The 15,997-nt window shown below is 37.6% G+C and overlaps 1 protein-coding gene across 1 annotated transcript in view; it reads right to left on the reverse strand.

Annotated features, from left to right (window-relative positions):
• LOC135443684 (macrophage mannose receptor 1-like) overlaps window positions 1-15,997 on the reverse strand; it is a 32,293-nt gene that overhangs the window by 12,976 nt on the left and 3,320 nt on the right. Inside the window, exons 3-18 of the mRNA XM_064704188.1 lie at window positions 15,638-15,811; window positions 13,999-14,157; window positions 12,988-13,101; window positions 12,378-12,512; window positions 11,225-11,407; window positions 10,507-10,664; window positions 9,737-9,850; window positions 9,289-9,404; window positions 8,838-8,986; window positions 5,798-5,997; window positions 4,178-4,305; window positions 3,473-3,560; window positions 2,346-2,490; window positions 1,271-1,306; window positions 978-1,153; window positions 392-459 (exon numbers count right to left, since the gene is read on the reverse strand). Of these exons, the coding sequence (XP_064560258.1) occupies window positions 392-459; window positions 978-1,153; window positions 1,271-1,306; window positions 2,346-2,490; window positions 3,473-3,560; window positions 4,178-4,305; window positions 5,798-5,997; window positions 8,838-8,986; window positions 9,289-9,404; window positions 9,737-9,850; window positions 10,507-10,664; window positions 11,225-11,407; window positions 12,378-12,512; window positions 12,988-13,101; window positions 13,999-14,157; window positions 15,638-15,811 (2,143 nt within the window). The remainder of the gene's footprint in view (window positions 1-391; window positions 460-977; window positions 1,154-1,270; window positions 1,307-2,345; window positions 2,491-3,472; window positions 3,561-4,177; window positions 4,306-5,797; window positions 5,998-8,837; window positions 8,987-9,288; window positions 9,405-9,736; window positions 9,851-10,506; window positions 10,665-11,224; window positions 11,408-12,377; window positions 12,513-12,987; window positions 13,102-13,998; window positions 14,158-15,637; window positions 15,812-15,997) is intronic.

Genomic DNA, 15,997 nt, shown 5'->3' on the forward strand with positions numbered 1-15,997 from the left:
AAAAAGCACAAGAAAGCCAAACCCTACGATATAGGGCATGATTTAAGTGTATGTGTGCATGTTCATAGGTATAAAATTCAGTATAGCAAAATATCACTCCAATTTATGGGACAAATCTCTGGAAGAAACTTGAGAAAGTGTGTATGGAGAGTAGAGCCGCCAAGATTTTCTTTGGCTAAGTGCTTACTCAAGGAAAAAAATGTTCTTTTACTACTTCTTTTTGGGGAAACTACTGGACTTTAGAATATTCTTGGACTATTCCATTTTGCTTTGTACACGGTATCTGGAGCAGCCTTCAGACTTTCAAGAGAACATATTGAGTCCCTCCAGCTTCATAAAATATTCCATTTGTTTCTACATGTTAGAAGCTGCACCAATGATCATAACTTACCTGAACTTTTTATCAAGGCTCACTCTCAGACCAATGAAGTATCCTATTTGCTCTCCCCCATACCTCTCCTAAATCAGAAAGACACTACTTCAATTTAAAAAAGAAATCTTTGAAGCAAAACAAGCAGAAATTGATACACCATTGGTTAGGCCCACAGAGCAGCCACTGAAGTCCACAGCAGTAAAGAACCTGCTTGCAGTTAACCGCTGCAATGCGTTCATATGCTCAGGCACAGAAGTCAGGTTTTCATCTGGGACATCAGAGCCCAGACCTGCAGCTCTGAAGACCCTTAGGATGGAGTAGAAAAGCAGCAGATTTTGAGTCAGAAACTGGTACTCCTTTTTTATTCTCCCTCGAAGGGCAGCTGCTTTTCAAGATGGTTGGTACCTTCCCACATCACTCTTCCTGTCAACTGCATCAGCACAGCTGGGGTGGAGCAGGGGAGGCCAAATCCCATGGGATCAAAGGGTGTTTTTGGGAATATTTCATTAACAAAAATGCTGATGCCGCTGCTTCTGAGATAGTTTTACAAGCAGTTTGTCAAAAGTGTTTTTACTTTAGGCAGTCTGTTTATAATGATTCTTACATTTTCTTTTAGTGCTCTCTTCAGGAACCTTCTCTCACTGTTACTATTAACAACAGCTAGGTCTGCAGAATTCTTCCTGCAAAACTCTTGGGCTCTTTCCATGGAGACCTGTTCTTTGCTGATATAGTAGAGCTTATCTTCATATATGACCCATCCATCTGCAGTGGTTTTATATTCTGGAAGATAAATAAGGTACCCTTAAATTTAATATGTGTTGAACGCAAAAGCTTTTTCTAGAATAACAATTTTAGGAAAAAATATTTATAATAAAAAAAATAGATACAAAGACCTACCATATGCGTCAATTGGTTCAGGTTTTAATAACACTCCTGCAAAAGAAGAAATAGAAGGCATGATACATCTCTTTAGAGTGTGTTATGATGTAGCTTATGGCTGACTGCAAGAAGAGGGAGGAACAAAGCAGAATTCTTCACCCCATCGCCATTGACTACTAAGCAGGCTTAGCCACACAGTTCAGCTTCACATTGCTCAAAAGGCAAGGTCATCTACTTTAACTTTGTATCATAAGCAGTGCTTTACTTCAGCAAAGCCACGGCTTTGGCTGAATCACATTCCTGCACAAAGCAAGGCAAGGGAAAATTGTTCTTCCAAGCCTGTAAGTCACAGCAACTTATCTGAAACACTTTAAACTGTGGCATACAGCTCCTTTACTGATCCATAAGTAGATATTCTATAATTCACCTGGGGGTATTTTCATCAAGAGGGAGAAAATCTCCACTAGATTTATTTTAGCTCTATCAAGAAAACTCTCTGAGTAATATTTATAAGCAAAAGGAAATATGACTTTATGAATGTGCATATATATATCTAGGTATAGATATAGATGATATAAATATATAAAATAACTGTGAGTTTTTTCTGGTTGGGATACAAAAAGAAATAGCGCTGCTATGAACCATTGCTTTTCCAAAACCAGTTGAATCCTGAATAATTCTACAGGAGAACCTGAAGTACCATGAAATCTGACAAAGATATCATACTTGATTTTAAGCTTCACCTGTGTTAATATAAAAACCAGTATTGTAAGGAATACAATGCTAGCCCTTACAACTCCTTAACGCCAACATTACAAAAATAAAAGCAAAAGCTACTTAATATCAAAAAAATCTGTAATCTTGCAAACATATAGATTATTTACACACCCTATTTTATGTAAAGAAACATTGAATTAATTCTTATCAGTCATAATTGAAAAACCTCAGCCCATAATATGTTACTTAATGCTCTTGACCTCTGTTTGGAAAAAGAAGTTCTTCAAAATTTTGCCTCTTTCTCCAGTAACTTAACTTAGAAAGCAACTAATAATTAAAGTTTTTTAATCTTCTTGCCAAAAAATAAGAAATCTACCTTGTTTTATCTGGCAAACCCAGTTATGCTGTACTTGACAGACCGAAAGAGACCATGGTAGAGAATTTCCCCCATCATTGTATAAGCCACAAAACTGGAGTCGTCCGTGGTTCCTTGGACTACCATCCCAGTTTGTGTACCTAACCTATAGAAGAAATCAACTTTGTTACTCTTTTCATCTCTTTTGGTAGCTGTACTTTCAACTGGAAAATGGAAATTAATTGCTTTTGTCTCAATGATCCTGGTTTTAGCTAAAAAGAGCTGGAAATGCAGGGAGAGTGTTTCACTCCACTTCTGGCCTGGTTCAAAATTACATTATGCAGCATCTCTCTGGTGGCAGTGACCATGTCATGCATCAATTCAGCATTACTTTTTCCCTTCCCTGTGGCTAATGAGGACGGGACTGTGACTTTAGGGAGGGAAGTCATGTCCTACAAATCTCAGGGATATACCTCTGAAGAAACTGACATCCAAGTGGTAAGGGAGACATATGTGATACAACCCACCTCTTATTGCCAAGAATTCTTGATAACATCCCTTTCTTAAACTTTTGTGGAAAGAAACAGGATAAGACAAAAGGTCCTTGCTTGTGTTAAAGAAAACCAAAGAACAGGGACTAGTAGTAAATGGAGGGTAATAAAGAGTAGAATCCTGCAGGAATTTTTTTCACAGTTGTTGATATTTGCATAGACTCAAGAGATGACTGAATAAATTCCCAGAAATACATAAATTAAAATTGCAGATATGAGCTCCAGTTCTAAAAGACCTTGAGCCATCACTTACTAGGGGATTCAGGAGTACACTGGGCAACATGCTTACTGTTTCATTAACTTTTTAGACATTTATGTTTTTATGTTTTGACTTTAGGTATAAATATCTTCTTGGAAGAGAAAATAAACTGGAGTGTTACACAGAAAACCTACAGAATCTGCTGAGATGCAGATAACTTCCATGTATTCAAATGTTTAGCTGTGATATTAGTCATAACAATGCAGATTAGCAGCTACATGAATGTTTTAAGATTGGTGGTTTCTTTAATGAGGATAACAGCAAAAAGCCAAGAAGTACATATACAAATCCCAAAGCATCTTAAGCAAACAAATACGATGAAAAATTAAGATACTCACTGGAGAGCCATCACTCCAGGCAAATCCTTCATCTGGATTCAAGGAAAATATACCAAGCCAAACTTTTTTAAACAGACAGCGAGCAGCTCTAAAAGAAAGTACAGAACAGAGCAGTGAGTAAACATCAGCACAGAAAACCCCAGAAATACGTAGTTGAAATTCCTAGAGCACATTGTAAAAGCAGTGAAGTTGCAAATTTCCCTATTACCTTCGGTGAAGTGCATACACATGTTCTTCATAGAAATGTGTAACATTTCTCTGGTTCAGTGTCAATAGCTTAGTTGTCATACTTATTATAAGTATTGATCATGTATTGCCCAATGTACTATTCACTCAGGGAAAACCTTCACAGATTCAAAAAGTCATTTCAGTACTGAGCACTGAAAGGTTGATAAACACCTACTTCAAGTAGATACATGGATCATATTTTCTATCCTTGTGGAAATACCACTAATTTCATGTTTATAAATGAAATCTAGTAATCTTGATACTGGTGGAGATTTTTAAAGATTTTTCTGGACACAAATCACTCTTTTTTTTTCCACAAAAAGCTTAAAATAGTACTGAATAGATAAATTTCAAAATATCACAGGTCTTTTGGCTTTTGAGGAATCCATACATTTTAGAAGTCATCTAGGATCATCCATAATAGTTCATATGAAAAGTTTTTGAATCTGGTAAGATAAACACACATCAAATACCAACCTCATTGCTTGGATTAGGAATGGCATCTCCTCCTTAGTGTTAATGGTGACTAGATCCCCTCCTATTTGTCTGCAAAAGTCTCGCGCTTCAAACCATGATTTCTTTCTAGTATGTGATCGGCAAAAACACTATGGAGAAATTAATTTAAAACATATGATATACATGTTACAATAATAAAATCATTATAGTCTTGTTTAAACATAAATGAGATTTCATATGAGCCGAGTAAAAGTCCATAAGAGAAATAACATTTCCCACTGGTTTCTAGAATTTTTACACTACAGCTGCCTACCTACTCAGCATAGTGGTAAAAAAAAAAAGGAATTGCTAGAGGAGAAAAGGCAATACTGCTCCCCAACTCCCTTTAATTTGTTTTAACTGAACTAAGAGCCCAAGTCAGCTTCCATATGAAGGGAAAGAAGAGTAGCTGTGTTTGAGAGGCAAAATGGTCTGGGAGGAGTCTGAAGATTCAAGCAAAATAATGACCTCATGGTAATTTACAACTCGCATTTTACATTTGCAGAATGATGTCTAACTTATTTAAGAGACAATAAGCACAGATTTTGACCAAAGTTAAAATTATGATTTGGGGATAAAGGAGCTCAAAAAAGTAGCATTCCAGATGAATTTGAAAGAAATAAAAAAAAAAAAGGAGAAGGACTCATTAATTCAATAAAGCAATAAAAATATTAACACCTTATATGTAGCACATTTCAGCTTTGCACGATCCCAAATCACTGTTTGTACATTACACTCATTTCTTGTTCAAACTCCTTTTTTATACCTGCTCAGATACAGCCGACTGTATTTCACAAGTTTTCTGTAGCTTTGCATGAGAAACTCTCCAGTAAATGTCCTTCATAAACACTGGTTTAATTAACCTTTCACGTGACTTTTTATCCTTTTTTTGGTGGGGTAATGTGCTGATTTTAGCAAGCTCCAGCCTTAGGCATTGTGCTGCTGGATGCCACACTTCACTGTTTCTCTGTTTGTTCCCTGAACTGCCCCATGTCTCAGGCAAACACATCTTTGCACAACAGATATAAAGAGCAGCCCTGACAAACCAGCTTTGCCGCCTCTGCTCTTTAATATGGAATTCTGACGTTTTCCTTTTAATAATTTTAATACAGAGTTGCTTCCTATTCTTTTTCTTTTTCTTTTTCTTTTTTTTTTGTCTTTCTGCTTATATTTATTTCCTTTTTCATTTCTTAGTTCCTTTCCCTCTAGTACATTTCTCTTTTTCTTTCTGTGCCTCTCCTCCTTCTTCTTTCCTCCTTACCTTATCTTTTTCCTTTTCTTTTTGTCTTTCTGGGGCCTTGATATTTATGTTCCTCTTCTTCCATTTCCTGCTCCAGTTCCTTCAACCTCTGAAGTACAAACTTCCTCATTTTCTTTCCTGTGCCCTCCTCCCCTCCCTTCCCTTCTGTTCCCTCTCTTCAACCTTATCTTTCTTCCTTAGTTTCTCCCCTTTCATGGATATTTTACTTAGAAGAATTTTGGGGGTTTTGTTTTTTGCTCTATTCCAATCTCAGATATTGCAAAATTAAGATGTCAGTCCTTTTTTTCCCTTGTTTATTTTTTCCCCACCCAAGCTGATTCTTTAACTATCCAGGCACTTACTTTAAAACAGGAACTTCTATAGTTGTTTGATACCCAGCCTTCAGGGCATGTGGGGACCAGAGCAGTAGTTGGAACAGGTGGAACTGTTGCACCCTTTGCCCATTGTTTGCAAATATATTTTTGCTTTGTCTCACAGTCAAGAACATCCCATAATCCAGCTGCAGTCCCTGTTTTCATGGCTACACATCCTGGATTATTTCCTTTAGGGGAAGAAAAAGACCACAAAAAAAAAAAAGCTGGATATTTTCTAAAGTGTGAATTATTTAATTCTGTCAAAATCTTTCAGCTGCAACCATTCACTTTTTGCCATGCAATAACATTTGAAAAGAAAACTTGTATTTTAGGTTTTAGGTGGTTTTCATACAGGCAGAGAAGCATTTTCTGTTTGAGGAGGTCATGATCAATATACAATTCTACATTTCTTTTTTTCTTTGCATTTTGAATATCCTGCATAATTAATTCTTTGGGTAGAAAGTAGAGTGAGAGTTTTTACAGTGAAATCTTGTGTTTTCAAGTGAGAATCTCATTTCTCTTTATGTTAAGCCTGTTTTACATGAGATAACATTACCTTGGTCATGAGTGGTTTTCACATAGATGGCAGCAGCTCCACAGGTGCATACAGAGGGCAGGGATGCAAACCTAGGCAGCTTCAGGGAGAAACATGTGCCATGATGTTTGCTGTAATTTTAGATTGTTCTCTCAAAGGGAGACAGAGCTGCCTACATCACACAAGATGCAGTCAAATGCACAAAATGGGCTTATTCAATGGCATATTTGTGTTTTTTCTTAATTTCCTATTTTTAACATTTTATTTAGGGATTTTTGTTTGTTTTTTTTTTTTTTTAATTTCTGTTGGGCACAGACCTGATGTCTTAATGGACCTGTTTACCGTGGTGCCATGAGCCGAAATGAAATTCAGCTATAGATCCATCATTTTATGGCAATTTAATACTTGTGTTTGTTCCTAAGAGCATCCTTTGCCTGCATCAAATTCACCTACTGTTTTACTGATCATGCTCAGTCACTTACTCTTCTGATACCATCCTGAGTTTTCTCACAGGCACATCTTTGCTATCAGAAATAATTTACTCTCATCAGCAAATCTTGTCACTTCACTATTGCACATTTTCCATACAGTCTGCAAATATATTGAACAGCATGGGCTTTGGCACAGGTCATTATGGGGTTCAGTTGGTGAACACACTTCCCTAGTTAAAAAATAGCCCTCATTAAAAAAATTCACCTTCCAGTCAGTGCCTTTTTTATCAATATTTTTATTCATCTAAGAGCTTTTCTGTGTTACATTAGATTAGCTGAAAGGCTTTTGGTGATTGAGATAGACCACACTAACTAGATTTCCCTCATTCATATGCTTTCACATACTGTGTGGAGCTCTGAGAGATCTATAAGCATGACCTCCCTCTCCAGAAGTGATTTTATGTATCTTTCCCACTGTTTGTTCTTCATTTCAGACCCAGCTAATTTACTAATGACTTATTCATCTGTATTTTCCCATATCTCTCTGTAACCATTTTAAATGTTGGCTCCAAATTTGTCTTCTAGCAAAGTTTAGAGGTCAAGGCAGCTTTAGCAGGAAAGCTAAAGCTAAATTTCTCTTTACACATTAAAGAGAAGGGTTTATTTCATGTAATCTTAACAGTTCCTGAATACTTCTGCAGCCATGCTTAGTCCTGACTTCATGCCATCAATTTCCTCCATAATCTATTTTCTTGATATTTCAGCTTGAAATAGACTCTTCAAAGATACCCTCACAAAGAAACTTTCCAGCACAGAAAGTCCATTTTCTTCTCAGTGAACACAGACGCAAGGAAACAGATTTTCTTTACTATTCCAGCCTGATTGTTGAGGAATGCATCTGCCTTGGGTGCTTTGGTTTGCAATCTGCAGTGCCAGCTCGAGATTGAGCTCTGGCTGGTGGGACCCAAGGCAAAGAAAGGGCTGTGCACTGGCGCTGACCCTTTGCATAGCAAAGGACACACGTATCAGAGGTCCAGCCAGGTGACTGTCACCCAAGGTCTCAGCAGGGGCCAAGGACCTCAGACATTGCTGCATTTAGACTGTAAAACAGCCCAGGGTTTCCTCTGTTCATGGTCCTTCCTTGGAAGCACTCAGCTCAAGCTGTTAGCTTATTATACCATCATGATTGAATTATTTTAGCAACCAAAAAATCTGGGGAAACCCGGGTTCAAGCTGTTGAGGAAACCTTGTCTGGCTGTGTGAGTGTGGGCATGTAGCTGGGGAGGACCTCGGTCCAGCTCAGGGGGTGTGAGTGTGACTCCAGAGTGGCCCTTGGATGGCCAGAGAGGGAGGATTCCTTAGCATGACCTCTGTGTGCTCTCCTCATGCTCTGATCATCTTCTGACAGCAGAGACTCCCTGCAAGATTTCTTCTTGTGGTATTTGCTAAGGCTTTGCTAGTCTTTGTCTTTCATATTTTTTATTGGTTTTATTTTATATTTATAACCTCACTGAAAGTTTTCAAGAAAATCTTCAGACAATCACTGAGAGGAACATAGTATAACCCACAAAAAGCAGACTTCCTCATGGCATAATGAAATCTTGTTTTCTGTGCTTCTGTACAGTATTAACCCATTAATGCAGTTTTCTTAGTATCACACATAAAAATAATAATGGCACAGTGATTTTTGATACTTTGAGTTTGAAATTCTAACTTTAAATCCATATTCCAGTTGCTCTGTTTCAACCACTTCTCCCAGGCTAACTTTTTCACTAGAGGGACAAGTGTGGAATAGTCTTTGGACTCATTTGTAACTCCTTCTATCTCCCTGTGAAGATGGGCCAAAAGTTAATCTTATGGGTAAACATATCAGATGTCCTAATATAAAAGTGCAGTTTGAAATTTTGCCTTTGAAATTAGAATATGGGATATGAAAAGTGCAAGTACTTATAAAATATACCAAAAGTTTAAAACATAAAATTCACTGGACTATATACCAACACAACCTAAATAGGGGCCACATTGTCAGAGAGCACCCACCATCCCTGATCACAGCACCTACCAGGCATCCCTGCATCCCAGTGTGTGAAGGAGACAGCTTCACCATTGGCCCAGCTGAAAGTGCCTTGATCCTGCACATCAGAGAGGCCAAGCCAGAAATATTTCTCAGGCCTCAGCCCAACAAGGCTAGTCAGATAGGCTTGTTCATACCTGGAAAAGACATCACCAAGATGCAAGTGAAAACAAAGGCATTTACCCAAATCCTGTCAGTCTAATGTGATGATGGAATTTTTTCTCTTATTCCTTGCCTCAGGGTGGGGGAGAAGACCCCACATAGGATTCAGATTCCATATGAACAACAAAAAATAGCAAGACTTTTTTTGTTATTCAACTGGAGACCTCATCTGTTAATTAAACATTTTGCTGCGTGATGTTGTGTTAGTTTTTCTAGGAATATTTCATAAGATACAATCTTTAGATATTTAAAAGCAAAGAAAAAGTCATTATCATACCTACTTTCAACTGTGGCTAAGTAACCTTCTACTCCTTCACAAGTGGTGTTTGCTTCTGAAAATGTTGCTGGAACATGTCCAATAAGATAGCAGTAGGTCCCATATCTTCTCCAGCCCTGTAACATGATTTTAGGATTTTCATACAAATTTTAAATAATTAGGGTATCATATATTAAGTGAAATATTACATTTAAAAATTAATGAAGCACAATAATCATGAATATTATGAATGAAAAACTTTTTGCAGTGAAATTACAGATTTCTCCTAAGTGGTTTCTGTAAATGTTTTTTTTTTAATTTAGAGTAACTGAGAGAGAGGGAGAAACTTAATAATAAATAAGACAGAAAACCCTTCCATGTAAATAAGCAAATAATTCAAAAAATTCTAATGGATTCTCAATATACCTATTTCATCTGAGAAACTGACGTTCCATTCTCACATACTTACTTTTTTGCAACCTGCAAGGCTACTTTCTTGTTCTCCAGCTCTTTGTAATGTAGCTTTTCTTTTACAAATGTAGCCAGCCTTCTTCTCACAGACATGGTCTGCCCAATAGCCATTCTGAGTCCAGAAAAAATTTGAAATAAAAAGAAGATAAAGATGAATAACCTAAAGGAGATAAATAATGTTTTTCTTTATAATTAAAATTATTTGTTTTCTTTCTCCTTTATTTTTAAATTTAGTATTTTTCCTTATCTAATTTTCCTACATGATATCAAAACCAAATCTGCTCACCAAATCTGTGAAATAGTGGATTGGTCTATAGCAGTATAGCCTCCGCTGGCAGGGGTAAGAAGGGAGGAGGGTGCATGGAGCTGCTCCCTGATCTGTTGTGCTGAGCCCTGCACAGGCAGATGTGCTATGGGATGGCAAAGAAGCAGGCAAAGAGAAGCCAAAAAGAATCAGAGATTCCCATATACCATCACTACCACCAGAGGAAAAGGAGATAATGTTCTCAAAATACCTTCAAAGACCTGGTTTGTAGCCCTAATAATTTCATTTGTGACTTTCAGATGTACTTAAAGAGAAAATTTCACCAGTGATGCAGTAACGCTCTTGGTTTTTTTTGAAGGTCACTTTCAATCTCATTCTCAATCTCATTCAATTCAATCCCTGCATCTCTTTCTTCTGATCTTAGCCATTTGCTGAAATAACAGAGCATGCTATTCTTATATTATTTATAGTATGGAAGTACAATATGTCTTGAGAAGTGTCACCTGGCCCTTGATCAGGACACAGTCTTCTGGCCTGTTGTTTGTAGTGGATGGCTCTCCCAGGTGCCATTTTGTGTATGTCACTGGGGTCCCATCACTCCACTCAAAATACATTTGAACCTCACGGTCATTCAGCCCAATCCACAGCTTGTCTGTTGGCTCTAAAGATGAAAACAGAGATAAGACCTCTTTTGGCACTCCATCCTTTTCCCAGCACTAACCATGAGGCTTTGGATGTACAATTCCTTTCACAAATGTATGCAGCATGTTCTATGATAATTTTATAAATTAATATTTCATATAGATATAAAAATTAAGACTGTATGCTTTGGAAAATTAGGCTGTAAGGAAATTCTTGCACTGGGTGAAAAAAATTTGCTCTTCTTCCTCATAACAGTGGGTGTGAATAACCAGTCTAATGCTGATATGCCACGATGGTAGGATAGAAGTCTGAATAGTTACTTTTTAGTTCCATTGCACTGGTCAAATTTTAGGATACTGATTTTATGTAGCTTGGAGCATGAATGTTTTAAGCTTCTTTCAGCAAAATGAAAAAAATCATAGAAAGCCCCTAACCCCTGCCCCCCCAGACCTACATCAATTAGTTTGGCAATAAATAAAACAATAATTTTGACAACATGCAGAATTCAGCAGGAACTACCAATTCAGCTGTCTTGTTTTCCATGCAGGCAAAGGCAAGAGACCCCCTGGAAATACTCACTGTACCCAAGCTGAGACACCATGAAGCTGTGCTCCTCAGGGCTTTGGATGCTGGCCAAGTGACTCCCTTCCTTCTGGCAAGAGGCCAAAGCTCCTTCCCATCCTTTGCTGTCCCTGAAGATCTTATAGCAGTGACCCACATAGGGCACCCATCCAGCTGGGCAGGTGACAGGCCCAGGGTCACCTAGGAACACATCCCAAGACTTTACAGATCCAATTGCTGTGCAAGGGACATGACACTGAAAATATTTCCACCTCATCTGTGCGAAAGTTCTAAACTAAGAATTTTCTTTTGAAATTCTCATCATTAGGAGATGATAAACACAAAATACAGTAGATACAAATGTGATTCTCTAAACCAGGCAATTTTTAGCTTGGAGAAGGAAAGCTTTTTAATACAAGTAATATCTAATACAAATTCTAAGTTTAGTCAAATGTCTACAACAAATATATTAATTTTGTAATGTATTAATCAAATATATTATTTTTGTAATTCTTTAATTTTATTAATTTCTGTATCACCTAGTACTTATTTGTCAGATAGAAGAAATCAGACATTATCTGCAGCTAACATAGAAGGTTTATGAATTTTTAAAGGATTGAGTATATTGATAGAGTAAAAGCCATCAAGATAAATATATAGTGTCACACCAAGAGGGAAATCTTTATACACTTAAAATATCTTTTCTCACTTCAATGTGTTGATCTTCCACTGTCCCAATCTTCCACCACTTCTGCAGTGAACTCTGAACTTGCTTATCTGGATGCTGGTTGACCACAAGTCATGGAGAATGACTTAGAACCACACTAAGTTATGCATCTTTTTTTCTTGGGCTTATATTTACTAACGTCCCACTTCTGAAAAATAATTTTAGAGTTGTTCTCCCTTTTGATAGTCAGTAGTCTGTGGACATAAAGGGGAGACCTGGCCCCTGAAACACAGACAGACACAAAGTTGGAAATTCTTTGCTTTTGTCTGTTTCAGTCTGTGTGTTGTGGAACTGGAGATCAGACTAGAAAGGTTGTAATTGTTGTAAAAAGCAAACCAGAAAAACAAGAAATAGTTCTATTTCTAATAAATGTTCATCTTTGTCAATATGTTTAGTCATTCAGAAAACAGCTTCTGCGTTAATTATCAATATGTATCAACATACCTGAAGGAACCAAAGTAAAATTCCTTTTCTTACAAATATAACCAAGTTTCTGATCACATTCCCAATTTTGCCATTTAGCTTTTGTTTCAGGATTCAAAACTGCACAGAGCTTTCCAGATTCTGGAGATGGACTTCCTTTGGGAGAAGTACAGAGAAAAAAAATGAACTTTTCTGAATGAAAAACAGAGCTCTAAGGTCTAAAATGCACATGAGAGACCCCTCCTGGATGAAATGATGGAGGTCATGTCTTTCCCAGCTTTGGTAAGAGCTAAGGTATGTTTCCAGTAGTGGAAATGTCTGTATGAGATGTGTGTAGGTTAGCTAAGAGGACACAAACCTGTAAACTCATACTTTATTTGTTAGTCAAGAAATGGAAGACTGAATATTTTTGGGACAGGCAGTGTTGCTTTCACTGCTAAAATATTTTTGCAATACGTTGAAGGTTTCTGTTTTATATTGCTATAGAAAAAGAGATTTTTCTAAAGCTAAAGCAATAATAGCTAAAATACTTATCTCATAGCATAAATATCTGATAATAAAGTTTACAGCAGTATTTGAAGTATGTATCTTTTCTCTTTGGAAATACAAAATCAAACAAAGTCACATCTACCTGGAGCCCAGTTTAAGTAGTGGAAAGGGCTGCCCCCAATCCACTCCCATCCACTACTCAAGTCCAGTCTGTTGAGTCCAATCCACAGTGCAGAATCTGTACCTTCTGTTAATTCTGAGTTACAAAAATAAGAGGAATTATTTTTTAAATCCCTTTTGTATTAGCAATGCTAACTAACAACATCTCTAGGAAGACTTGCATTCCTAAATAGAGAATTGTAAATATCTGTACATACTATGGAACCTAATACATTGAAATATGACAAAGTTTGATTACTGTAAGAAAGCAAACAAACAGAAACTCACTGTTTTATTAGTTGACACTGTTGTCAATTAATGCAAAATGTACAGAGTATATCCAAAACAGAATTTTTTCTGCAGAATAGGCTAAATTCTGTACATTGAAGTAGAATTATTGGTAGAATATAAATATAAATAATAATAAACATTTGTTAGAAGTTAAATTAATCCTTAAAACCAACAGTAAATATTTCTTCCATATAATTTCTTCATCTAGATGTGGATACATAAGGCTGCAATTTGATATGTGTAAATAACTGATATTTTTCAGTTTGCCAAGAGAATGAAAAAAACAGCTGTCAAAATGGCACTTGAAACAAAGCCCTTCTTTTGGTATAAAGATGAATCTTTTTTCTTTCTTTTCTTTTTTTTTTTTAAAGTTTCCTTTTGACCAAAAGTAAGTCTTTAATTTACTTTTCAGGATTTTTTCCTCCATTTAAATATATACATATTTATATATATATATATAAAAAATAAGATTTGTAAATACGAAGTCAAACTGTTACACTTGCAGGATGCTGGAATACTTTGAATTCTATGAAAATTTGGCAGCAATTTTGATACGAACTTGCAAATTTTAAAATATTTTTTTTCTTGCCCACATATATTTAGGTCCAAAGGCAATGGCCAAAATAATTTTAAATAATCCTTAGCTATTCTGATGGCCTGGACAGATCCTGAATGTAACCCAGGGTTTGCTTTACTGCCTTACCTTTAAGGTATGTTTGTTCATGAATGTCTGTGATACTCAGTAATTCTGCGTTTTGCTGCTGACAGCTCTTCCTGGCTTGGTGCCATGTGAGAGCTGAGTCAAAATTTATTTGGTAGTGAATATTTGTTGACAGATCTGTATTCCATGTGCTGTCTTGATCTGTAGAAAGAATAATAACAGCAGAGGTATAGTAACTTGCCAACAGAAAACTGAGTTGCAGGTTCTTGTTCTGTGTAGCAGGTTCTCATTCATCTCCTTAAATTTCACCTGGGCTGCTCTTTCAAGACCACTGAAAACGTTATGAGCAGATGGAGAAGGACAAAATTAAGGCCAGTAAGCTGACAGGTAAAGGTAGCTGCCTCCTGTTCTGTGAAGAGAGACAAGTCAGGATTTACCACAAGGAAAGTGATTGCACAGGAAAATACATTGCATGGAGTGTCAATACATTGTGTGGGAGAAGTCCCAGGAGAACATTCTGAAATATTTGTGCAACATTTCCTTCTCTCTGTGGACAGCAGCTCCCACTGAGAGCTGTAAGCACTAGCTATAGACCTGAATTTAGCATCAAAAAATTTCATAGATAACTCCCATTCCCATTCAAAGAGCCTCTGGATGTGCTGTCACACCGCAATGGTGCTGAGCAGCACCATGCCCCTCCTCTGATTACCTTTGCATCTTTGATTTGTTGAAGACATTAACATTCTTAATCAAGCACAACACAAAATTTTATCAGGTAGTTGATGGTTCCCAAAACTCAGTATGAAGATGAATTTTAGAAAAAGAGCTAGCTGGGAGTACCTTTCAAAAACTCTGAAATTATTCAATGACCCTATGTCACACTTTCAGGGCTCAGTGTGTGAGGTATCTTTGCAGGAACCTGGAAAGCACGGCTGACTAGGGATGTGTGCCACACTGAAAATCCACTTTAAATCAAATGGAGTAAAGAGGCATTCTGATAAAAAATGACGATGCTGAACAGGAACCATGGGGAGAAATATAGAGGAAAGATGAGATGCGTCAGGTGGAGATTTCAATGTCATGAATGCAAAGTTCTCCAGGCCATAAAGGGAGATAGAGGGGCAAGTGACCACGGAAATCAAAGAAAGTGATTGAAATTGCAGAGAAATGTCAGGCAGCTATCAAGGGGGTGGAAAGGCTGCTTCCTGGACAATATGAGCAGGGCTTAAAAGCATGGTTAAAAGGACACATTCTACTTTAGCAAAAAAATATGTTCACATGAGAGTCATGCAAATTGAAACATTAACTTCAACATCAATCTTCCTACAGTGCTCTTTTTTGTGCCCACATCCATCACAAACAGGAATCCTCAGAGAAGGGCTGCACAACAGTGACAGCACACATCCTGGCTGGGAAGCAGTAAGGAGCTCAGAATTATTGTGCTGCTCAGCAACACCCCCACAGCAAGTGGGAACTGAATGCTGATTTACTCTTCAATCACTCTCTTCACATCTTTGTGCAACACGTCATTTCTTCGCATGAGCTGCAGCCCGCGGCAACGCATCATATACTAAACCACATCCTTGTGAGTTTTGAGTTGTTATTATAAAGATAATCATATTCTGCCGGTGCAGGTTTGCCAAAGGCCCACTGAGGGCTCCAGGGAGGGCTGGTGCCTCACCTGTGGAGGGGCAGAGGCCGTATCGCTGCTCCGTGTCGTAGCTGGCGGTGGTGGCGCACCAGAGCCGGCCATCGGCGCGGCCCACGGCCGTGCACTCCGCCCACCACTGCTGACGGTACAGGAAAGGGAAAACACACGGCGCCCCAAAAGCGTTGCCCAGCAGCGTGAAGGTCTCTGGGGAGACAAAATAATAACATAAGTATGAAAAGTAACCAATGTATGTAAACTAGGGAAAAAGTAAGGTCTGAGGCAGAATTGCGTCTCAATGTGCCTTCCATGGCTTCTGTCCCATAATCATAAAAAACCCAGCACTTTTTCAGACTTCAGCTGCTGACATATATTTTAGAACAATGCTATTCT

Source organism: Zonotrichia leucophrys, chromosome 2, assembly GCF_028769735.1.
Source record: "Zonotrichia leucophrys gambelii isolate GWCS_2022_RI chromosome 2, RI_Zleu_2.0, whole genome shotgun sequence".
Taxonomy (NCBI): domain Eukaryota; kingdom Metazoa; phylum Chordata; class Aves; order Passeriformes; family Passerellidae; genus Zonotrichia; species Zonotrichia leucophrys.